Source organism: Hippocampus guttulatus, chromosome 4 (assembly GCF_054856545.1).
Source record: "Hippocampus guttulatus isolate MCC_2025c chromosome 4, RoL_Hgut_1.0, whole genome shotgun sequence".
Classification (NCBI taxonomy): domain Eukaryota; kingdom Metazoa; phylum Chordata; class Actinopteri; order Syngnathiformes; family Syngnathidae; genus Hippocampus; species Hippocampus guttulatus.
The window spans coordinates 12651942-12677598 of NC_141264.1; the positions used below are offsets into that span (position 1 = coordinate 12651942).

At 43.2% G+C, this 25657-nt stretch overlaps 1 protein-coding gene across 1 annotated transcript; it reads right to left on the reverse strand.

Moving 5' to 3' along the window:
- Positions 1-924: 924 nt before the first annotated feature.
- kcng4a (potassium voltage-gated channel, subfamily G, member 4a) lies at positions 925-23951 on the reverse strand. Its single transcript, XM_086108650.1, has 3 exons — positions 23805-23951; positions 20769-21410; positions 925-2886 (listed from the first exon to the last, which is right to left on the reverse strand). The coding sequence occupies exons 1-3, from the start codon at positions 23910-23912 to the stop codon at positions 1981-1983; spliced, it is 1656 nt and encodes a 551-aa protein (XP_085964776.1). The 5' UTR covers positions 23913-23951; the 3' UTR covers positions 925-1980.
- Between the last annotated feature and the right edge of the window lie 1706 nt (positions 23952-25657).

The following is a 25657-nucleotide window of genomic DNA, read 5'->3' on the forward strand; positions in this document are numbered from 1 at the left end:
GTGTCGCTGATAAAAACGAAAATGTGTTTGAAGTGTACATGTGTTAAAGATGGTTGATTTGACCAAACTCAATCTCCACAAAATGAGCCAAACACAATTCTGTCGCACTGAATTCCAAATATAGCCAACACAATAAATAGAGACGACCACAACATGCCCCAATATGAGGAGCTAACCAATCGGAGGAAAGTGGTTTCCTTATTAAATTCATTATAAAGAAATCAAAGAAATTAGATGATGAAAGGATTTTTAAAAACTCAAACCGCGACACCTTGAAAGCCTTTCAGTGACATGTTTTCAGATATTGACTACCCAATTGGATAATGGTTTTATATCACGTATAATCCATCACACCTGCTTGTGTAAAACAGGATTACCCAATTCAAATATACTCCAAACCATATGTTGCTTCAATTGGTCACATAAAACATAAATCCCACTGAAATGAATTGGGACACCATATGGTCAAAGGAAACCAATTACGTGTAATCTGTGGAGAGAAAAAGATATCTAGTACAACAACCATGGGTTAGCATTGAGTTTCTGGCAGTTTGGCTATCGGTCCAATAATCCGAACTTTAATCTAGATTATGTTCACATCTGGCATGTCCTCGTGTGCTTCCATTGGGGGACCTTATGACACTTCTTAGAAAAATAGAGTGTGTGTTTATCAAACTTGGAGCTGTTACCCAGTCACATTACAGTGTTGTGATCTACAGCCAAGGGATTTGCAGACATGGCACTCATCCATCTTCGGTGTATTTGTGCATGTGCCAACAAACAGATGGGGATTGTGCGTGTAACATTTATTTGCGAGGATGGATGGAGTTGCTGTCTCTCCCTTCTTCTCAGAGATGTTCAGCAGTGTGACTCTGCAAATCCCTGGCTCTTACACTTGAGACACCAACAAATGCAAAAATTGGATTTGCCTCTGATTATTGCAAGAGCTTTTATTTGGAGCGTTGCAAAGTACATTTCATGGTTGTTAGCGCTCAATCTCTACTAGTCGCTCACAAAAAGCATGCCTTCATTTGTTCCTTCCTCTCCAGCTGTATCTTGTTCGATTTATGTTGAGCCTATGCCTCGTCATTCAAACTGTATATTCTCACTCGAGCGTACCTCATCAGAATTTGTATTTAACCCTTTCGGGGACAGCGGTCACTACAGTGGACAGTCTATCATTTTATCAGGTTACAGGTTGCATGAAAGGGTTGAACATACAAGAAATGGTTAGACATACATGCAGGAACCAAATCGTATGACATGGCAAATCGGCATCTCTGAACCAAAGGGAGCACATCCAGTTACTTGTTTCATCTCAGACGACGTAACGGGCGACATTGATTTGATTTTTTTTCCAATTTCATCTCCAATTTTTACCACTTTCGGTGTGCTTGACTTTAGACGTTCCTCTGCATTTCAAAAATCAGGCTTTTCCATACCATAGTTGAGACTGAGCATGTCAGAAAGGTATTCATTGAATAATGTTTATTTTTGTTTGTAGCACTGTAAAAGGGCTTTATAGTGGATAAGATTTGCATGTATGTCTACTGATGTGTGCAGTGAGAATATGAGTCATTTGATACATTGAAACTTTAGGCTAGTAAGCATTACACTTATGAGTTACAAGGTATTTTCACAGTGGAAGAAAAAAAAAACCTACCTCTGGATTGATATTGCATGTTTATGGAAGCAAAGAGTCACTAATATTGCAGCAAATGCTTTCGATCAGACAACCTGTGCCATCGGATTTAAAGGGTTTTAAAGGGTCTTTCGGTCCGAGTCAGCGTAGCATGCACGCACAAAAACACAAATGCGCTCTCGGGTCTCGCATCAGATACCTGAAGAGCGAAATAAATGCAGCAAATGTAATCTCCTTATTTAAGATGGAAAGGGAGATCTTTTGGGCGACAAGAGACTTTTTTTTTTAAATGTAACGTGGAGATTGGAAGGTTTGGATTGATAGCAAGAAATGTTCATTTAAAAAGCTGCTGCTGGGAGGCTGTAATTATTTGCTGCAGCGTCATCTCCTTTCCTTAAGAGAGCCAGAGACTCCAGAGAATGCATACTATCCTTATCCAGATGGAACACTAGTCCAATAGCTGCTGAGTCCTCTAGTTTCACATCACCACCTTCTCCTCCATCTATCCCTGGCTCCTGCAGCTCCCCAGTGGCATTTGTGGAGGCGGCAGCAGCTGCAGCGGCGGCGCACTCCTCTTTGAATAAACGGTCGTGCTCCATCTTGAGTTCTTGGTAGGAACGGGAGAACATGTGGAAGATGGAGGTCGCTGGGAAGGCCATGATCAGGATCCCACTCAGGATGCTGCTCAGGGCTACAACCTGCCCGGGGATGGATCGAGGCACCATGTCGCCATAGCCCACTGTTGTCATGGAGATGATAGCCCACCAATAGGAGGCGGGGATGCTGCTAAAGTCGTGAGGGCCCGTGAGCTCACTTTCAGCCAGGTGGACCAGTGGTGAGAACAGGGTGACTGCCACGCAGAGGAAAAGCAAGAGCAGGCCAAACTCCCGAGTGCTGCGCCTCACCGTCAGTCCGAGCGTCTGCAGGCCAAGAGAGTGGCGAGCCAGTCGCATCACGTAAAGAATCCTCAACGCCCGCAAGATCCTCAGCACCAGACCCAGCTTGTCCAAGTAGCCTTTGCCTCCCCCTGGTCGATCGCTGTCCAGGTTCGGGTCCTCTTCCTTTACCACCAAAGACACATAGTAAGGCAAGATGGCCATGGCGTCGATGATGTTGAGCGGCCCACGGAGGAAGTCTAACTTGCTGGGAGCCTGAATGAAGCGCAGGATGAACTCCAGGGAGAACCAGGCCACACACACCGTCTCGATGATGAACATGTTGTAGCACTTGGAGGAGCACTCGCCCTGAGGAGGACAGAGGTTTGGACGGGGAGAAAGAAACATGAAGAGAGTAAGATGGAGGGAGAATCAAACCCAATCCTCAGATCAAACCATCACTTTTTAGTATCCTTAATCAATCAGGAGGTGGAAACAAAAACTACTACAGCCGCACTGGATCGATAGATAGAAATGTGACACGGTCAATCACGTATTTTTCCAGTAGCTTTTGAGAAATTGGGTGGCGAATTGGAGGGACTTGCACAATCTCTATAAATGATGAGCTGAGCTTTGCAGTAACACCGTTTTACAACCACCATGTTACTCCACCAAATTCAGCCCCAGAAAATATACATTACCCATAATTAGTGTGTATTTTCATCGTTATAATGTGTTTCAGTCAAGCCCACAAGCTTATCTTATCTTTGTTGTCAAAGTGACTGCCCTGCAGTTTATAGATTGTCTGGGTGTTATCTTGGTATGACAGGAGAAATTTCCTCACAATCGGGATTCAATGAGCAGTTGACTCATCAGCAAAAGCCCACAAGGATTGATAAGTGTAAAGCAGGTACGGTATCTGGGTTTTTCCACAGTGGGCATGTTTTCCATTTTCGAGCTTGTACATTCAAATCTGAATGACATGCTTGAAATGACAAAAAAACGCAAGACATTATTTGGCCTTGATCAGTTTCTCAATGTGTGAGTCACATCTTTCCATCCTATTCCATTACTCTTCCCTCACCATGCAAGCCTCTTCCTCTCATTTCCTCCTCCTCATTATTCATTCTGGTTCTTCCTTGATCACCCTCTGCGGTCTCCCGCTCTCTCATCTGTCATTTGCCGGTCGTCCCAGATGTGGCTCACCCTTTCTCCTTTTAGTCTTCATTCGTTTCAGTTCCCCCAAGTGAAAGACAACTCCCTCCGTTGTTTCGCTATGCATCCACGCACACGCACGCGCACATGCGCACACACACACACACACACACACACACACACACACACACACACACACACACACACACACACACACACACACACACACACACACACACACACACACACACACACACACACACACGTATCCCATTCCTGTGGCTCTCGTTTATCACTTCCTTCCCCACTGAATCCCTTAACTAATGTGACTTTGAGCATTTTATAACTGCCGTGTGAGGCGCAGCGCAGCCTCACATTGTGCACACTGCTATTATTTAGCTGCCAACAAGTGTTTTGCTGTTTTTGTCAGCACAGCAAATTATTTCTATTAGCTGCTCAGGCACGGTCATCCTTCCATTCGGTTCTTGGGTAAGTAGCATTAGGAGGTTTTATGGGAATGTTCTGATCGAGCTGGAAACTGCACCGTCAGCATCCTGCGTGCCTCATCCTTCTTCCACTCACTTGCCTCCAGATGTGTTAAAATAAGAATGCCCGACTCTTTTATAAACACAAAAACATGGCTATTTTCACTACTTTTTTTTTTAAACATAATCAACAACATCATTGTACTGAAATGCTTGTTTGCCTTGTGTGAGCAGGAAAGGGAGGAAAGGAAAATGGCTGGATGGGTCAATGCACTCCTTAATTGAACAAATGCAAAGACATCACTACTGACGATTCTATTCTTCCAACTTAGTGGGAACAGTCTGAAAGCAGCATGACCTTCAGCCAAGGTACGTAGCCATGGGTAGGTGAGGCTGATGTGGCCGAACATGAGAACCTAACCCCATCAATGACCGTTGGAATGAAATAGAAGAGCGCTTGTCAGCTGATTTTCAATTTGGAATCAATATTAGGAAAAATAGCGCACCTGAATACTGCAGAATCAGGGGTAAATTATTGGTAATGGTACCATGGGCTATTCTCTTTAATCTCTTTCATTTCCATATATAGTGACAAAATATGATTCATCTTGAAATACCACAACTGTAGCCCAGAAAATGAAAATTGGATTTCTAATGTCATCACCTAAATATATCATGATTTCTCTCGAGGCTTCAAGCAAGACGTTTATGGAAAGAAAGGAAAAATATAATTATGGGACGATTCTATCTGAGAATAGCTTGTGGTAAATGTAACTAAATATCAGCATTCGACACCTGTCCTCCTCCTCCTCAAACAAGCCAGCATTCCTCACACTGCGCTATTGTGTGACATCCAGCCGTTAAAGCACTGTGGGAATTCAGGGCTGCCATTCCTGCATCAATCACTTTGTGCCCTCGGCTCCCATATTTTGTCTCTCCTGTGCACTTTCTACCTCTCATTTATTTCTCTCCTCTTTGCTTTCTCCGTCTTGTGTGCTGACATTAGTCCCATTAGGGCTCTGCAACACTGTTCCCACCCCTGGTATGAAAGGCCATTTGTTACAGCTACAGGATTTCTACTTCTGTCTCTGCAAACAATCACAGGGCCTCGCTGAATTTATCTCCTCTGCACGACTCTGCGAAACTTTGTGACAACTCATTTCAGCCCAAACACAAACAGGCTTTTGAAAGATCATTTCATTGAGATTTAAAAAAAAAACAATCTCATTGTCAAATTAACACAATCAAGATCTGTGTGTGTGTGTGGTTAGACACAAGCAGCATGATTCATGGGAAACCGCTTATTCTTGATGACATATTTTCTCTGTCAGTGCTATCCATTTTCTATCCTGCTTCTTCTTACTAAGATTGCAGGTGCAGTAGTTGGAGCACATTAACGGTGGTACACCCTGGACTCGTCTTTCAAACTGATGTACAGTATATTTTACAGACTTCATGTTTTGGAGATGTGGGAGAAGGGTGGATATGCTGCCATCTGATTTTTGTATGGTTTGCAAAGGTCCCCCGTGACTGACTGGATATATAGTCCACCTTCTGCTGTGAGTCAATTGCAATGGGTTCCAGCCTTCCAGCTGTAAGCCAGAAAAGCACACGCAGTCTGTAAAATTGATGGGTTAATGGATATTTTGCCTCGAAGGAGTTTTGATGTAATATCAATGTAATATGACAGGAACAGACTTGATACTCACACATAAATTGTGCAACAGATGCACGTATGGAAACATTTAATTTCTCTCATGATTAACATTAATCGGTGGAAACGTTCTGAGCAGCTGCCGTCAATGCTCAACACGTCATTTAATGCCAGAGAGCTACACAGAGAGTGTCGGGTGAACATTAGAAGCTTGCAATATGATCTGGGATGCTCGAAAACACAATCACAATACATTCCCATACATTTTCAACTTTGTTATTAACATAACAAAAATACGTGATTTATTGAATTGTATTCACAATTCTAATGGGTGGCTCAAAAACGCTTTTAAGGTTGTGCATTTGGGCAAGCATCACTTTTCATGAGAACAGGCTGTTCTTGTGCACTCAGCAAAGTAGCAGCGAAATCCAACTGTTAAGTCTGTACCCGAGAGTTAAAGTGGGGAAATAATCCCGTGGGCCTCTTTTTAGGTACAGTAGACACAGTAGATATGAGAACAATTCTGACAAATGCGTAGAACATATAAAAAATACATTTCACATGGTCATTAATAAAGCCAGAGATGATTACAGTGTAAACAGTGGACCGGCTGCTGTTTGCCTTTGCTGTAGTTCACATGTAATTGGATGAAAAACGCGGCAGTTGGGAAAATATGATGATTTTCAGTGTTCTACGTTGATGTGGGCGTGGGCGCTAACAGCCGCACAGATGGTCAGTCAGCTAGAAGTGATGAAATGTAGTATGCCGCTGTCGAAAACATCTGTCTTTCAGTGGTGCTCTGGGTCAATAGAAATTAGTCAAGATACTGGAAGAGATCTAATTTGTGCTGGGTTTTGAGTCAGAAAACACACGCGGTCAGACATTTTATGACAGCTGCCGACTGTCTTGTTGCATTGAGCATTGACTTTTGTAAGAATTGTTGGTCACTGCCATCCACCCGGATTGAGGACCATCACTTCATAATTGGGGTTGCAAGTGGCTGCTGCCTCATCAAAGCGACCCACAATGTGCGCACAGGGTCTAAAGAGTAAATATGTCTTTTTCTTGTCAGACAACAACAAGCTTCAATCGCTTGGACTTACTGTGTTTTTACACTTGTGGATCAGCTGAAGCTCTGTGGTGTGTGCCGCCTTTGACAACTCCCGCTATTTGTGCCAGCCACATTATTCCGAAAAGATAGACAGTGAATGTGTGATGATAATAATAGCCAGGAATTAAAAAGGTACTCAGAGATAAGCAAACCTCTCCAAAGGCTGAGCAACTCTTATCTGAAACGCGTGGCGAGCACATTCTGCAGCAGACAGAGATTAGGGTTTGAATTTTAGGTCTGACAATTCTATGTGGAGTTTGTATAAGCCGCCCGTGCTTGCATGGATTCCTCTCACATAGTTAAGTGAAGATTCTAAATCAGTGCAGAGACCGCGCAGTTGTGCTCAAGCGTAAAAACTGGCCCATGTCATTTCCGTGCCGGTTCAAGGCTCGTTTTGCCTGTTTGGGAATTCGGCAGACCACTCTGTGACATGGTGGGAGTTCTGGTATACTCAGGACGCTTCCTTTGACATGCGCCCTGCACAGCTGCCAAATTAGTAGCTGAAAGTCGACGAAACTTTACGACTGCATGACACCACATCTAACTCTTGGCACAGGTTCTACGGAGCCTCAGTTGAAAGCCTTCTTACATCTTCAATCATACACGCAGCAAAGAGACTGACTGGACAGAGGCAGCTGTCAATCAGTGACGTGTCTGAAACCAAGGTGAGGAAGAACTCAGGGAAAATGCTGCAGATCCCTTCCACCCTGGCTACCACCGAGGCTGCCCTCAGGAAGGCAATGCTATTTCTCTTCAAACCAAGCAAATCATTTGCTGTGGATTTAATTACTTATGGATCTTTTTCCAACAAGAATTGGTGGCCGTGACTCTGTCGGTAGAGTGGCTTGTTCAATAACCGAAGGCTTGGCTGTTCGAGTGCTTCTCTTTCCAAGTCATGTGTCGTCTTGTCCTTGGGCAAGACACTTCAGCAACCTTGCCTCGAGTGTCACTCCAACTGGTGGTGGACGGAGTGGCCGTAAGCGCAGAGAGGCATCCACGCTTCCATCAGCCTGGCACAGGGCAGCTGTGGCTACAGAACGCAGTTTGCCACCCACAGTGCGTGAATGTGTGAGTGCATGAATAATGTATCCATTGTGAATTTGTCTGAGTGTCCAGAAAAGCAATATTTAAAACGGATGCTATGATCATAATAAGTACTGTACATGCGTATTTTTTGCAGCTAATCTGCATTCATTTTCAGTTTTCTTTTTGTTCTGCATGTTTGAGACATTTCCCTTCCTCCAACACCCATGATTCGAAATATCAGCTCATCAGCAAGCTCTGCAGGAACATGAACATGACCGTTGTCATTTGAATCAGGTGTGTTGGAAGAGGGACATGGCAAGCAAATATGTCGGATGTTATCGTATTTCATTCATAAATGTGACAATGTCCTGCATCAGATTCTCCGAATCATTGGAGAAATACAATCAGCATAGGTATTTGGCGATCCACACACGTTGTGAACCGGTGGGCAGAGTACTTCGAAGACCTCCTCAACTCCACCAACACGTCTTCCTTGGAGGAAGCAGAGTCTGAGGACCCTGAGGTGGGCTCTCCTATCTCTCTGGTTGAAGCCACCGATGTGGTTAAAAAGCTCCTCGGTGGCAAGGCCCCGGGGGTGGATGAGATCCGCCCGGAGTTCCTCAAGGCTCTGGATGTTGTGGGGCTGTCCTGGTTGACACGCCTCTGCAGCATCGCGTGGTCAACGGGGAGAGTGCCTCTGGATTGGCAGACCGGGTTGGTAGTCCCTCTTTTTAAAAAGGGGGACCGAAGGGTGTGTTCCAACTACAGAGGGATCACACTCCTCAGCCTACCTGGTAAGGTCTATTCAGGGGTGCTGGAGAGGAGGGTCCGTCAGGAAGTCGAGCCTCAGATTGAGGAGGAGCAGTGTGGTTTTCGTACCGGCCGTGGAACAGTGGACCAGCTCTACACCCTTAGCAGGGTCCTCGAGGGTATGTGGGAATTCGCCCAACCAGTCTACATGTGTTTTGTGGACTTGGAGAAGGCGTTTGACCGTGTCCCTCGGGGAGTTCTGTGGGGGCTGCTTCGTGGGTATGGGGTACCGAACCCCCTGATACGGGCTGTTCGGTCAATATACCACCGATGTCAGAGTTTGGTTCGCATTGCCGGCAGTTAGTCGGAATCGTTTCCAGTGAGGGTAGGACTCCGCCAAGGCTGCCCTTTGTCACCGATTCTGTTCATAACCTTTATGGACAGAATTTCTAGGCGCAGCCAAAGCGTCGAGGGGGTCCGTTTTGGTGGCCTCAGTATTGCATCCCTGCTTATTGCAGATGATGTGGTGCTGTTGGCTCCTTCAAACAGGGCTCTCCAACTCTCACTGGAGCGTTTTGCAGCCGAGTGTGTAGCGGTTGGGATGAAAATCAGCACCTCCAAATCTGAAACCATGGTTCTCAGTCGGAAAAGGGTGGAGTGCCCCCTCTTGTTCGGGGGGGAGATCTTGCCCCAAGTGGAGGAGTTTAAGTATCTTGGGGTCTTGTTCACGAGTGAGGGCAGGAGGGAGCGAGAGATCGAGAGGTGGATCGGTGCAGCGTCCGCTGTGATGCGGACGTTGTATCGGTCTGTCGTGGTGAAGAAGGAGCTGAGCCAAAGGGCGAAGCTCTCAATTTACCGGTCGTTCTACGTTCCAACCCTTATCTATGGTAACGAGCTATGGGTCGTGACCGAAAGAACGAGATCCCGGATACAAGCGGCCAAAATGAATTTTCTCCACAGGGTGTCCGGGCTCTCCCTTAGAGATAAGGTGAGAAGCTCGGTCATCCGGGAGGGGCTCAGAGTGGAGCCACTTCTCCTCCACATCGAGAGGAGCCAGATGAAGTGGCTTGGCCATTTGATTCGGATGCACCGGGAGGAGACCCCGAGGAAGACCCAGGACACGCTGGAGAGACTATGTCACCCAGCTGGCCTGGGAACGCCTCGGGATCCCCCGGGGAGAGCTGGAAGAAGTAGCTATGGAGAGGGAAGTCCGTGCTTCCCTGCTAAAGTTGTTGCCCCGCGACCCAGCCCGGATAAGCGGTAGAAGATGGATGGATGGATGGAATGCACGTCATGACGCATGGTCAGGATGGTACCATCTCTGCCTCAGTTTGAGCCAGGAAAACGCCTGCAGTACAAGATTATGTAGACACTTGGTTGAGAAAAATACTGTCCAGCATCTGCCTCAGTGCATTCTATTCTCTCTCTCTCCCTGATTCCGCTTCAATACTTTGGTCCATCAACAAAAATAAAGAAAATGAATCAGAATCCTGTATTCCCTCCATGTTCAAAGGTTGGGAACAGAAACAGGAACAAAATATTTAGGCCATCAATCACTTTTACCTTGCGGCGGACCTTGGCCATACTTCACTGAACGTGCTGCTGCAGGCCGCGAAACGCACCTTGCACTTGGGTCAAAGTCAATCAAATGGTGAGGAAAAAACAGCTATGTCAAAAAGAAAGAAGAAGAGGTCCTCTGTCCATGTGTCATGGGTTATTAAAGGGCTTGTATTATATGACATCTTCATCCGTCAGCTGCGGGCTGTCCTCCAGTAACCTGATAGCTGCAAGTCCGCACAACATGCGCAGTGGAAGGTGTTCTGAATGACATTCATCCATCCATTTTCTCTCTCTCGTTAGCGGTCGCTGGTGAAGTGAGGCACAGTTTACAGTCTTCGATGAACCCAACAATCCCACAAACCCGCGCAAGCACGGGGACAAAATGCAAATTCCACACAAAGAGGCGAAATACGGGATTCAAACCCCAACTTCAGAACTGTAAAGTGTGTGTAATGTGCGAACTCAGGCTCTGTGCTACCTCGCAGTGTAAAAGAAATCAGTAAAAAAAAAAAGAAAAGGTCCTCAGGAAAATGGCTCGATACTTGCACACAAAGCTGCTTTTGTATTTAAAACACTCTGGAAGCGAACTGTGATCAGGATCTTAATTTCACACTTGGGAAAATTGCACCTTCTTGCTAATTTGTGCTGCGCTCCAACCAACAGCAGTTTGACAGCATTTATTGTTGTGTACTGTACTATACATTTAAAGAGGAAAGCACAATTCTCCAGTGCTTGTTGAACTACTAGAATTAATTCCTGGTTCAGACCAAAGCAAACAAATCAAGGAATGTACAATGGCTCTTCACTTTGCAGTCATAAATGTATTTTTATTCACATGAGCAAAACCTGCTACTACAATATCATAACCTGAATGGAGCACATTTATGATATATAGTATAAGATAATTAACATTTTCCAAACAATGTGCATGATTGAATTATTTTTTACCATTGAGAACCTTCTAAAATGTACTTGAAGAAATGCTGACTCAGATAACCATTTTTCTTAGTTTCCTTGAACTTTGGGTCAATGTTTGTATCGACATGACTTTTCTCAATTTTATGTTAAAATGTTATTTAAAAAACAAACAAACACCACCCTCATTTATTTCTGTGGCTGACGAGAGAGAATCACGCTAATTCCAAAATTGACAAAAATACAAAGTCTGTCAGGGTCATATCAAGTTAATAGTGTACAAAACCAAAGAAACAACCATAAACAGCTAACAAACACTGATCAAGGGACATTACCACCTGCCCTTCGTTTTCTGTATCACACTCAGATCTAAGAATCTCCACTGCATCGTGTTGTACGTGTGTACTGTGTTAGCTGTCCAATCCTTTTTCTGGCACAGACAGGATAAACACCTCATACTTTGCTGTTCTCTCCCATAATCCCACTTGGCAGGCATGCGGCAACGGACGGAAAGAATACAGCCCTGAACCAGATAGGCTATAATAGGCATGAAATCTGCTGCACACTGATTCTGTCAAACACAGTTATACATCCTCAAACACACAGCGAACTCCATTAGAATTCACATTATTGCATACGTCGATGTAATGTTTGATCTTTGATACAGTCTGGGATATTAGTATTCCTTCACACAAATATTTTCAGATACTAAGGAAGGATGTGGGAGGGTTTTAAAACATTTGTTTAGCAGTTACGCAACACTTTAAAAAGTGACACGCACACACTCACGTTTGTGCGCGTACACACACAAACGTCACTTCACTGACTCGGATTTGATCACGATACAATCTGCGGCAACAGAAAAGTCGGGTTAGTCTGACTGTAAATTATTGCGACTGCTCATGCCTCAGTGACTGCCCATACGTTTCTCATCTCAGCCGTCCGTCTTCTCTTCAAGCTGCCACAATGCGCCTCGTGTCACATTTTGTATCCGTGACTTGCAGTCTGCTCACATCAGTCTTTTCTGAACAATCCAAGTGGAACTCCTCACTTCTCGCGCTAATGAAGAGGACGGATTATGAGGACGGGAAAATAAACAAGTGGCATATCAAGATAATCGGAAAGCTTCTTCATTTTGTGCACTCGGACTGCGCAATCTGACTTTGTAGAGCAGAAAAACATTTACGGGAAGATCTATTTTGCCATAAACCTTGACGAGTTAGTTCAACTCAAATGGTTTGAGGAAAGTGATTGCAATGAATCATTTAAGTTTAATACTCAAACTGCAGGGGTGGGCGCATCAGTAAACTTTGCTGGCGGTCCGTAATTCGTCATTCACAAGCAGCTGGGCCACCTGTTTGTCAACATCAGTCCGTCTTGATTTCCTGATTTCAAATCTATCATTGTCAGTCTGTCATTATTTTAACCGCAATTTCGTCATCGCTAAAATACAGTTTGTCACCGCTATTTTAGGAATGTTGGCCACTCCTTAACTGTCACTATTGTTGTCGGGACTTTAACCATACTTCCATCATTGTTACTACCACGCTTCCGTTATCGCTATTACTGTTCTTTGTTCAAATTTTTTTTTCAGTGCTTTTTAAAAATTTTTGGACCGAGGTCATCTTCTTTGGGGGCGCGGCGGCGACAGCCAATTGAATGCATGGATTCAGCTCAATAGCTGATGTCAGACAAACAAGCTGAAACCGAATCATTGCTCCTACTGGATGCAGAACACAGAATTGCTAACGACCAATAAACTATTACTCTGCTCACACCTATTTTTGTTCTTAACGTCTTGCAGCCTTTTGCTTGTTTCAAACTGCCACCTTTGCCCTTCCTTGTGTTGAGATGCTAGCATCCAGTGCAAAATCATGAACATTTCTAGGGACTCAAAATCATCATCCAGGCTTTCATCTAAAGTGTAATTAGCAATTAAATGATTCATTCCTTTTAGCTTTCTTCCACGTCTTCGGGATGTTTCATACTAAATTGACTTGCATTTAATTCCATCCATCCATTTTCTTTCGCACTTATTGTCCTCATCAGGACCGTGCGTGAGCTGGAGCTCCCACTGACTGTGGGCAAGAGGCAGTCATATGCACCATGGACTGGTTGCTGGTCAATCACAGAGAACATTCTGTATGGACATCCACCTATCCCTCCATTATTCGAATCGCTTACCACTTTGCAGTCTTGCATATTTTTGGAATGTGATCAGAAATCCATGTCAGCGCAGAAAGAACCCGCAAATTCTACACAGCGAGATGTGATTGCAGAACCTATGGCTGCGAGGCCGACATGTTAAAGTCTCCACCACCATTCATTTCCAGTCTTCACTCATTTGCGAATGCACTTTTAATTCTATTTAATCGACTTTCTTGTATTGAATTCCCCCCTGGAGCGAAATCATTCCACTTTAACAACAATCCATGTACAGTATCGGGCACATGCGGTCTGTCGCATCTCCTTTTAACGGTGTCATCACCGCCAGACAGCGTTTAAAATTTTAACAGCTTCCCTGAGCCATCAGGCAAATGAAGAAGAAAAGAAAGGAGGCTTTCATGGGTGGTTTGATGTCGGCGCCCCTTTTTACAACATTATTTATTTATTTCCCTGTTCACCAATTGATTTGCAGCCCCCGGTCTTCCTTAAATCCCTCTTTCAATCCATCACAATTAATGAACATTCCAGTACATGGACAAACGTCTCATGACCAACGTCTTCATTAACAAATCAATATGGCTCCTCCAAAATCTTAAATGTTCATCTTACCAAGACTGACCTCAACATCGTTCCTGCAGATGCCCACCTATCTCGTTTTTCTCCTTGTCAACCTCTTCCCTCCTTTGCGCTGTATGTACTTGAGATTGATTCTCTGGAGCGCAATTACTGAACAGCAAATCCAACTTCACTTTGCAGCATTAAGGACATAAACGGCCAATTCAATGACTTTCCAGGCGTGAAGATGACCGATTTACAAAATAAGTGCAAATTTGATTGGACTGTCGAAAAAGACACCATCGCTGGGTCAGAATGTTAAAGACGTGAATTAGAGCAAAATGCAGGAGCAGAATGACAATTCAGGTGAGTATCCCACCTGATGTGCGACGATAAGAAATATGTGCAAAAAACATCAGACCATCACCACACTGAAGTAGGTTATTCATGTGTGACTTCAGGTTGAACTTCCACACTCTTTCCAATCTACTGTAGACATCCTGTCTGAGATTTTACCGCAAGAGATTATTGGGGTCATTGACGGGTAATAGGCTAACCCAGCGGTCGCACTGCTATCTAATCAATCCTTATACGTGCAAAGTTTACACGCGATGTCTATTTATTTTGGGTATGTATGCATACAGTATATAAACTTTGGTCTGCAATTTTTAAAACAACATTATTTGTCTTTGGTCATGTGGAGCAAGAAGTAGGATCTAAATACATTTATCTTCTTCCTACTCTACTTTTCAGGCTAGCAGTACATGTTGCTTTCATTTGGAATATTCATATTGTAGATTTGTTTTGTTTTATGACTGCATGTTCGAAATAAACTTCAGCATCAATGTTAGCATCTCACTCACACACGCACGCACACACACACACACACACACACACACACACACACACACACACACACACACACACACACACACACACACACACACACACACACACACACACACACACACACACACACACACACACACACACACACACACACACACACACACACACACACACCATTTAGAGAGGAAGTTTTATGTTCATGCACAACGTACATTAAGTACTGACACACAGAGTAAATATGTAAAGCAGAGCTTCAATCAAGGACATGCACATTATATTAAATTAATGCCTTGCTGTGATAAAAAAAAATGGAATATATACATATATACAGGTATATTCCTCATGGGGACAGGAATCTGTTAGCAACAAATTGTTCTGATGAATAGCGTCAGTGACTGCAAGAGGTTCGATTGCACTTCATAAAGTTAATTGCTATCCAGATATTATACACATCCAGACACATTCATCAGGAAAAAAAAAGAAAGGAGCCAGGAATCAACTACTTTTTTGGTCTTCAAATGGCCAATGGGCAATGAAGCAAGCAGAAATAACAATAAATAATACTAAATAGTACTAAAATGGCTCAAGCCGAACACAGCACGAGGTATAAGTACAATGACCTTCATCCCAATTTAAAACGTATGGGAAAGCTTATGAACTTTAAAAACTTGCATTTTTGGTCGTATTTTCCCCCAGAACTATGAATTATTATGAGCTAGACTGAAAAGTATATTCTTTGTGAATACTGGTATAACCTTCAGACGGACAACTGTTGGTGCAGAAGGAGAAGGAGCTTTTGGCGACAGCTGCCCTTTTGATTTTGCTTCTGACAAAAATACCCTATAACCCTCGTCTGCGTTCGACTGTGGTGCAATGGCAGAAGATATCTTTTTCACTCTGCAACTTTATCGAATCTTACCTTTAATTCACAATTTTTGTTTGAACTGCTCAAACTATTCTATAAGGCGGCCATTCAGCATTTATGATGTTAGTTTCCCTTGCAAAGGTCTATGTTGTAAGCAAAATTGTCTGTTTCTTTCTTTTTTTAGTCCTCTTGCACTTCATGGCGCGTAGAGCCAACCATAGCAACCAGGTCTCTCCATCTGGGTAAGGTGTTGACCTTGTTCCAGGGTCACAAGCAAAATTGGCAAATGAATTACTTGGAAGCGGGACTTCGGAAAATTTGAACGTAAAAACGTCAACGGGGTACGTTGAAATGTGGTTTGACTGTAAATGTGTGTGTGTGTGAGTGTGAGTGCCTGTGTGTGTGCGTGTGTGTGTGTGCTTGTGTACTTAGTCCTGTTATGTTGTGTTCCTTTGGTAGTGTGTGTGGTTTTAGGCAAGTCTTTACAATGTGTGTGTGTGTGCGTGTGTGTGTGCGTGTTTTTGTGTGTATAGTTCGTCCTGTTTTTTTATGTTGTGTTCCTGTGGTAGTGTGTGTGTGGTTTTAGGCAATTTTTTACATTGTGGTCCTGTGTGTGTGTGTTTTTGTGTGTATAGTCGTCCTGTTTTTTATGTTGTGTTCCTGTGGTAGTGTGTGTGTGGTTTTAGGCAAAATTTTACATTGTGGTCCTGTGAGTGTGTGTGTGTGTAGAAAATGGCATGAGCCATGTTTGCCGTTTCATGTTTAATATTCAGATACATGTAGGAGGAATGTATTTTTGGAGCCATTAAGGTACATAACATACAAGGACATTTCAGAACTTCAATGCTATAATTAGTTACCTTGAAGGGTTGGTTTTTTTCCAAACAAATTGCAGACCTCCAAAACATCATCCTCAGGCTATCCACCCATCCATCCATCCATCCATTTTCTAATCCGCTTGTCCTCGCGAGGGTTGCGGGTGTACAGGAGCCTATCCGAGCTGTCTTCGGGCAATAGGCGGAAGACACCCTGAACTGGTTGTCAGCCGATCGCAGGGCGCACATAGACGAACAACCATTCGCGCTCCCACTCACACCTAGGGACAATTACGAGTGCTCCATTAATTAACCTTCCATGCATGTTTTGGAATGTGGGAGGAAACCAGAGTACCCGGAGAAAACCCACACAGGCACAGGGAGAACATGCAATCTCCACACAGTTCGGCCGGAGCCGGAATCGAACCCTGCACTGAGAGGCAGATGTGCTGACCAGTCAACCACCGTGTCGTCCTTCCTTCTTTCATCTTGTTTCAGACTTTGATTTGATGATCACTTTCCGTGCAGTGTTTTGACCTTCTGACAGCTGTCAATGTTTTATGCATTTATTTGCCTTTCCAGAGCACATCAGGGAAGCGCTCTGCTTCCCAACAGAATGTTGGCAACTAGACAAAATCCAAATAATCCATTGCAAAGGCTAGAGAGATTTTACATCAAGAGGGCTGATGAGAAAAGGCAGACAGGGGATGGACCAAAGGGCTTACGTATCGAGCTGCTCGTGAAACTCTGAGATCACTGAGTGATTGAAGGGACGAGTTGAAGATAAGCAAGCGCAAGGCTATACAGCAACAAGGGCAAAAAGTTCATTCTTTCTTCTACCTTTTATTATCTTTTTAAAGCTCCATTCTTAGTTCATATAGTTGACTGTTTAATTCTCTCGGGCCGATCCCATTTTCAATCTCCTCTTCCGACATTTTCGACTTACTTTATATCCTTCCCTTTGCACTCCTTCACAGAAACCGACTCAGGCAGGTGAATGATGAGCCAATGAGGGCATTTTGGCACCTCTCCAGCAGGGACTGGCGCAGAGATGGACCATTTGAATTAAAGATGACTCTTACTGCGACCACCAGGCTTCACTTGGACAGTGACCTCAGTGGCTGGTGAATGTCAGAAAAGCAGGAATATAGATAACTAGGTGCTGTTTAGGAACATATTTAAGTCACAGAAAAGCCAAGGTGTGGAACGGTGTCCCTTTCCCAAAAACTGGCAATCCACTGTCTTACTTCTGCTGTGTTTACATGAGACGGCCACAAACGGAAAACCCACAGTTCCTCTCAACAGAATGTAATTTTGATAATGGAAGTGTAAACACAATATTTTTCAGGAAACATGTCCTGCTTGTCTCTTTATCAGCTTTTCAGCGTGGTTATAAAAAAGAATCGAACACAATGCATCACTGCCCTCTGCTATTATCCTCTTTGCAAATTCATGCAGAGTCATTCCATCATGCCGACACGATCATGCAAAGGTTCTCAGCATCCCTACAATCAGACTTATGGGTATGTTCCAATCTTTTGTCTGAGCTTCTGATTTGTTTTTCTGACCAGCCACTGATCTCCTCCTGGTAGCACACTCAAAATTCTTATTTTCAGGCCTATTGTATAGTAAGGTCCTCTGCAGCCTCTTTAAATTCTCCCGCATCACACCCTGCTGTTCTCAGCCCGGTGGCGTTATGTGTTTGCCCATACCAAAATCTGTGCTGTCGACAACTTTGGAGCCGGTGTCCTGCATGTACCTGTAGATACACTTAGATCATCAAACATCTACGTTTTAATTTCGACGTTATTTGACATTATTGAGCCCGTTTGTTTGCCTTCTATGTTTGCTCAAGGGTCAGTCATGATGTACTTTTATTTTATTTTTTTAAATACTGGGTATTTGATTAACAATTTCTTGTGGGAAAATTACGTGGTGAGAATAGAGGGCTGATGTCACGTCACATGATCTGATGGTGTTGGTTCTATCATTAATGCTTAAGGGCTGGTCGACATGCCTGAAAAGTATTTCACGATATAAAAATCATATCAGTGGGTATTGATTATACATTGAACTTTTCTTTAATTCATAAAATGAGATAATTTTTTAAAAAATAGGTCAAAGATACCACAAAAAAACACAATTATGCAGATGAAATATAACAATTAAAATATCTGCTCGTGAAACTAATTTTCAAGGAATGTTTTTGTGTCCATTGTCGTGCAATGTTTTCTTACATCCAAGTCCCTGGCTCAAGCAGTGCCGCCATAAATGCTTATTCGCGGAAGATGCTTTACCCTATCGCTGATTGTTAACCGTCATTCGCTGTTCATCCAATATTTAGGAGTAGCAAGCTAATACTCTCTTAGAGTGCATGCATTACGGGGGACCAGCCGTCTCGGTTCGAACAGTACTTTAACATGTTCTTGGGCTCATTATGGCCATTGGGCATGTTGTTGTTTTTCCTGACTAAAACTTCATGGCAATGCTGAATGTTGAAGCTGGTTCAAAGACACCAGAGCAAGCACGTCAAAGACGGGGAACTGCTGAAAAACAGTTTGATGTGTCCATCCAGAGGTATTAGCTTGCACAATCTAATCTTATTACGGGAGTTGCACTGAGGCGATTGGTCGTTTATTTTTTAAATACGCCACACTTTGGTTCGGCATTGCCTATGCCGCATGAACGCATGTGCGTCCACACACTTCATCATTGATTCAATTGCTTCTTCTTGGAGCAGCGAGTGAGCTGTCTTGGCTCAAAACACTTTTGTGGTCAATATTTCCTTTTACGTGCTTGTAATTGTGGCGTTAAAGTAAAGCATACGGTCGCCTCTGCCGACAGCACGTAGAATGCCGGGGTCGGTCGGGGTTTTCGTCCTGATTTTTTTTCTATTGAACATTTTACTGAAGGGATTTTGGAGCAACACATGCTGCCATCCAAGCAATATCCTTTTCAGGAATGTCTCATGTTATTTCAGCAAGACAATGCCAAGCCGTGTTCTGCACATGTTACAATAGCATGGCTTCACATTAAGAGAGTGCGAGTGCCAGACTGGTTGACTTGCAGTTCAGACCTTTCTCCCATTGAAAATGTATGATGCATTATGAAGCGTGTTATCCAACAACGGAGACCCCCAGAATTTCAGCAATTGAAGTTGGACATTAAACAAGACTGGGAACGATTTCCACCGACAGAGATTGCACAATTTGTATTCTCAGTCAGCCCCCGCCCTCCCAAAAAAGGTTTTCAGTTTCAACATTAAACATCTCATCATTGTCGTGCATTGAATTGAATATAAATTGAAGATTATTTGCAAATTATTGGATTCTGTTTTCATTCAAGTTTTACATAATGTCCCAACTTCATTACAAAGTGGGCTTGTCAAGGTAAAATTTCAATCGAATCAAGGGACTTAAAGTAATTCAACAAACTGGACAAGTTCAATGCTATTTGTGTAAGCACGAGTGTTTATGAGTTGCTTTTCATGGGACTTGATGCCTCTGCTAATGTGCACATTTGCATGCGTGCTTGTTCCTTTTGTGCCCGACACAGTGAAGCCATTTCATTATTTCTCCAGCGTTTACTGACAGATACTGGACAGGCCTCAGTGAGCATGAAGCTTCGTTATCCACGCTGTTATGGTTCACAGGTGCACACGTGCACAGGCACATGCCCACGCACGCACGCACACACACACACACACACACACACACACACACACACACACACACACACACACACACAGCTTTTGTTTCCAGTTGAGGCAGTGTTTTCTCAGTTATTTTCTGTTATGCCTCCCCAGGAAGAAGAAAATGTTTCACGCACCGCCAACACTGCGCTGTGACTATAAATAGCATCATTTGACGATACAATTGTTATAATTGCACCATGGAGTCCTTGATAACATTAAAGAAAACAGAACATCAAAGAAACCCCAAAAAATTATATATATATATATATATATATATATATATATATATGTATATATATAAATCTGCTGAATAACTTGAACATTGTTTATCGTGGCGTCACACACTTTCACGAGGAGTGCACTGTTGCCACCTACTGTAATGGATGTGCGTTTACACAATTTTGCAGTATGGCAAAAATATAGTATTTTTCCTAGGGTCAAATGCTCCCCCAAAGCATCACACCAGCCCTGCACCCTCTCCCTGAGGGGCCTGCCCCACAATTTGAGAAGCGGCGAGTGAAGGCTTTGGTGCAGTGACATTTTTAGTGTATATGGTCATGACAGCATTCCTGAAATAAATATAAAGATGCCCCGAGACAGTTGCACAGGAGTGGGTATTGACTGCATGTTCATGTTGTGTAACACACTTACCCTCTCCTCCTCCTCTCTGAGGTCAGGCATGGTGCTGATACATAAGCTGACCACAGTCACTGCTACCATGATGACGGACAGGCAGGCAAAGATCTTCCCCGGTAAGCCAGACTGCGGATTCTCCACCATATCTCTGAGCCAGTTCATAACTTTTCGGTACGTCGTCTCCTCCACGGGAACACGCTGCAAGGCGTTCCTCTGCCTGCGCTCCTCCTCCTGCCGTTCTTGCTCGTGCACCTCCTCCATTCGCGTGTACATCTTCCTCTTGCAGCAGCGCTCCATGTATGCCATCTCCACGCCCCAGTAGGTGAGCTCGTCGTGCAGGGAGAGGATGCACATCTCCCGCAGCAGGCGAAGTTTACCTGCGGCCAGGAAGTTGAGAATAACCCTGAAGGCGGATGGTGAGCGATCAAAGAAGAATTCCTTCCGCGTTTCATCATAGTCGTCGCAGACGCTGGCAATGTCCTCAGGTGACCTGCAGCCACACAAGCGGCCAAGTCGAGTCAGAGGGAACTGCTGCAGCGTTGTCCAAGGGAAGGTGTAGCGGTTTCCCCCAACGTTGATCACTGCCAGCAAGCGGTGGTCTACGGAGACGAGGTCCTCCGGCTGACGGATGAACTGAGCCCTTTGGTAATAAACACCCTGTGAAAAAGTTCAGGACTCGTATAACTCAATATCTTAAAACATTTGCAGATGTAGGAATGGTTGTAACTGACATTGTGTATCATTTACAAACATCCATCCATCCATCCATTACTGGAACCGCTTATTCAGCCACGCTTAATTATTTCCAAAGAGGAATGTGGAAGTTGCCATTCAGGTGTGTTTTCCGAGTCATGCTACGTGGAATACTAAAGTTGCTTGAGCTCACTAGTTATTATTTTAGATTTGAATATACACCATATTCATAACGGCTTTGATCGATAAATACGTCTGCTCAAAGTTTCTTGAAAAAAAGTCCAAGTTGGACATTTTTGAAATGTTCCTCACTCACTGAATTTCTCGCACTGGCGTTCAGTCTATTTTCTCTGAAATTATCCATAATGGAATACGACTGGCGTGCTGAATGCGCCAGATGATGAAGGCTTTGATGACTGTCTGGTCTGTCATGCGCCATTGGCACAACAGACTGCTCGAATGTGCGCACGTAGACACCTTGGCAAACATTCAGGTACCTGAACCATTAATACTACTTTTCAATTCGCTTTCCCAGTGGAGCACACAACTCTTATACATTCTTCTTATTCGTATACCTTAACTCCTATATCTGCAAAACAGATCCATGGGTACTGTATGCGCCTGGAATAAGAAGCTATTGGAGATGCAATACAATAACAGCCCCTTAAGGAGACGAAGCATATGCCATGGCACCTGACTGATGACACCGTTTGTCACCCATCAGTCAAACAATCATTGTCAAGTGCTCGCTACACCTTTGATCGCACTATTGGAATTTTAAAGGGATGCCGGATGTGCCTGTACTTGGTAGGTGACAAGCTCCTGCACAGAAAGTGAGAAGGAAAAGAGATATACCGGTAATATCGAAATAATTATGACTACACACTTGCAGTTCAAAGAAGAAAACACTGAATCGCAGGTAATTAAATCAATGTTTTCTGTTACTTATGTAGAGCCAACAGTGATATTCACCCCCTGATTACAGTATGTAGTCATCATTTTATTCTGTTAATTATCGGAGATGGTGGATTTGGCTTATGGTGAATCAGAGATCACTGAGATTGTTGCTGCAGTAAATGTATTCAAAGCAGAGGGCGGTTGCCTCTGCAGCAAATTATCTGGAAGGAAATAAAATACTTATTTTTCTTTTCGGATCTTTGGACACAGTATAAAAGTAATGTGTAATTGTGTCCCATACTTCTTTATTCTACTCTCCTTTTCAGCCGAATAATGTGTTTTTATTAGTTTCTATATCCTTCGGCAGTTCATGTAATTGGCTTGGGTGTTGTGTTTGTATCAGCCTTGTGCCTGGATCAGACTGAGACAAATTTGGTTTCGAATAATGTCTCATGTCAAACTATTGCCACAAAATCCTGCCGTGTCTCGGACAGAAGAGTGGCAAGTGGCAAAACGACACGACATACAGTCGGCTAGATTACGATATCACTGCATCCCGTTCTTTACGATCTTTGGGCTAACCTTCTCAAATCAAGCTGTATGGAGAGGCATGACCCACAAACGTGTCACTTAATATAACTGTTACCAAAGCAGCAACAAAACAACAATCATGGTGGAAGAGACACCTGTAGTGATATGTTTTGTCAAAACAAAACAAAAAAAAGAACAAAAATGAAGAAAACAATGTGGTGTCATCTCTGAGACGGTTTGGGCTGTCCATTCTTCAACAAGAGCTTGAGTTAATGTTGATATACTTTTAATACCCCTGGCAACATCATGTCATGTAGCCAGCTAGTTGGCTACCGACATAAAATTATGCGTTCATGGAAATATTTAGATCCGATATCAAAAGTGCAGGAGTGCTGCTGCCATAAGTCGACCAGCTTGTCTCCAACTGCATTGGCCCACTCATTTCTCTTCCTTTTCAACATGTTGCACGAGAAAAATGTGGACAACAGCGACCAAGGGAAGCGAGACCCTTGCAAGACAAAATCATATTGGTTGACGGACAAAGACAAAATCCTATATGTCGCAGGGTTCTTACTTATATGACACCACGAGATAGCTAGCAAATAAAAATGTAGATATCCAATAAAAATGAAACATGCGAGACTTTTTACTTTGGGCATACCTATGCTATTTTGCAGCAGTTTGCAAACTGTGGAAAAAAGTACAGGTGCGAACAATATGCAGTTTCTGTGAATGGCACTTAGATTATTTTTTCTTCAGAACCTGTCCAAAATTAAATCTTTTAAAGTTTTGAGCAGTTGAGAGTCCTTGAAATGTTTTTTATAAATCAAACTCTCCATTTGTAAATGCTGGCTGGGTTTGTTCGCGTGCATCATTGTGTGAAGATCTACGGCACATTTGACAGGAACAGTCACACCTAAACGTTCATACCTTAATGGTCTCAGTCTCGGGAATCTCAGTGAAGATGCGGTCGAGACTGCTGTCGTCACTGACGGACAGATTGCTGAAGTCGTGGTTAGCATTGCTGATGATGGGCATGGCAGCATCCGGAACGTACGCCCCTTAACTGAAATTAGGAAGATGAACAGCTTTTTAAAAAAAAAAATTATCGGGCTTATTGTTGGAGGGGAGTAAGGACAGAGCTGCCTGGTCTATTGTCCTTTCCAGGTCAGAGGTCAGCAAATGAGCCAGAGCCTGTACTTTAGCTTCCTCAAGGTGTCTTTGACCTGAAAGCCCTGCACAGCTTTGAGTCTCCTTTGCAGTGGGAGACGATGAATGTCCTCTGGCTTCAAACTAATGAAGCAAAACCCCCAAATTGGAGGAGGGAGCGTCTCAGGCAACCTGCTGTCACATTTGAATGACTTTTGATGTTACCATCAGTGGATGAAATGGACTTTCCTGCTTTAACAGCAGCCAGCAGCAAATCAGTGGATAATCTTGGAGTGAGGCAAGAGCACATTTAGATGGATCAGTGGCTGACAACTGTGGAGAATGAGCGAAATACGTCAGAGAGCCAAATGTGCTGCTGATGTGTCCAGGGAGGGATGGGCATCCTCTGAGGTCGAGGCAGGATTAGTGAGGGCCTGTGGTGGCATCATGCAGGATCTGAGACAGAAAGACACGGTAAGAGACAATTGTCAGTGAGGGGTCGAGAAGGTTGCCTTTAAATAATGTCTCAAATTACATATTGGTATATAATACAGTAATTCCTCGTTTATCGCAGTTAATGGGGACCAAAACCACCCACGATAAACGAAAATCCGCGAAGTAGCGACCAATTAACATATACAGGTAAAAAAAAACATTTTTTTTTTAAAGTCCGCAGACATCCCAGGGGAAGCTGCAAAACAACGAGTCACATAGAGCAACATATACAGTACTGTACTCCATGTATATGGAAAAAAATATATATACACTGTATATTTTTTATGACTATGTTTGAAAAATCCGCGATAAATGAACCGCGAAATAGCGAGGGATCACTGTATATGTAGATGGCAGGAATGGACTACAAATTAGTACGGCGTCAATCATATTTTGATACTTGATTATGAAATCTCACTCTTGAATATCTTTTTTCCCCTTTAGCAATATATATACATATATACAGTATATATATATATATATATACTGTATATGTGATTGACAGTTTGTGTGAAAAGTTCAAAGAAAAAAACGGACGACGAAGAGACAATTAAAAATATGTCTGCAGTGTTGTTTTAAATACAGTATAAGTGATTACCTTGACTTTTGGGGGAAAAGAATTGTCACCATGATCAATACAGGACTTAAGCGATGGCAAAAAGAAGGAACATTCATCTGGCTGGTTTTATCATAATGGGTACTATTTAAAACTAAGGAACAGGAGGAAAAGAGAACATTCAGGTTTAATGGTGTAATTCACACCCAGAGGCTCAAAATGTGTTTCTTGGCAGTATGATTGCTCTGAAACTTATTGGCACACATAGTGATTGCAGTTGCCCAGAATGGTTCGCCCTGTATCAAGGCCCTAATAGTTATCAACTCCATTTTCTCATTATAGTTTCCAACGTCTCCGTAGCTAGCTGCAAATCAAAGTGGTCATTAAAAACTCCATATGAATAGGCATTTTTTTCTAGGCTGACATGTCCAAACAAGGATTTTACTATTATTATCATTCAATAGGAAAGACGAAATCATAAGTTTGCCCTAATCAACTTAAAAAAAAAATGAAGATGCTATAAAAGCATCCAGAATTTTATTTGACTTTTCATTTATCTTCATCATTAACACTGAATCAATTT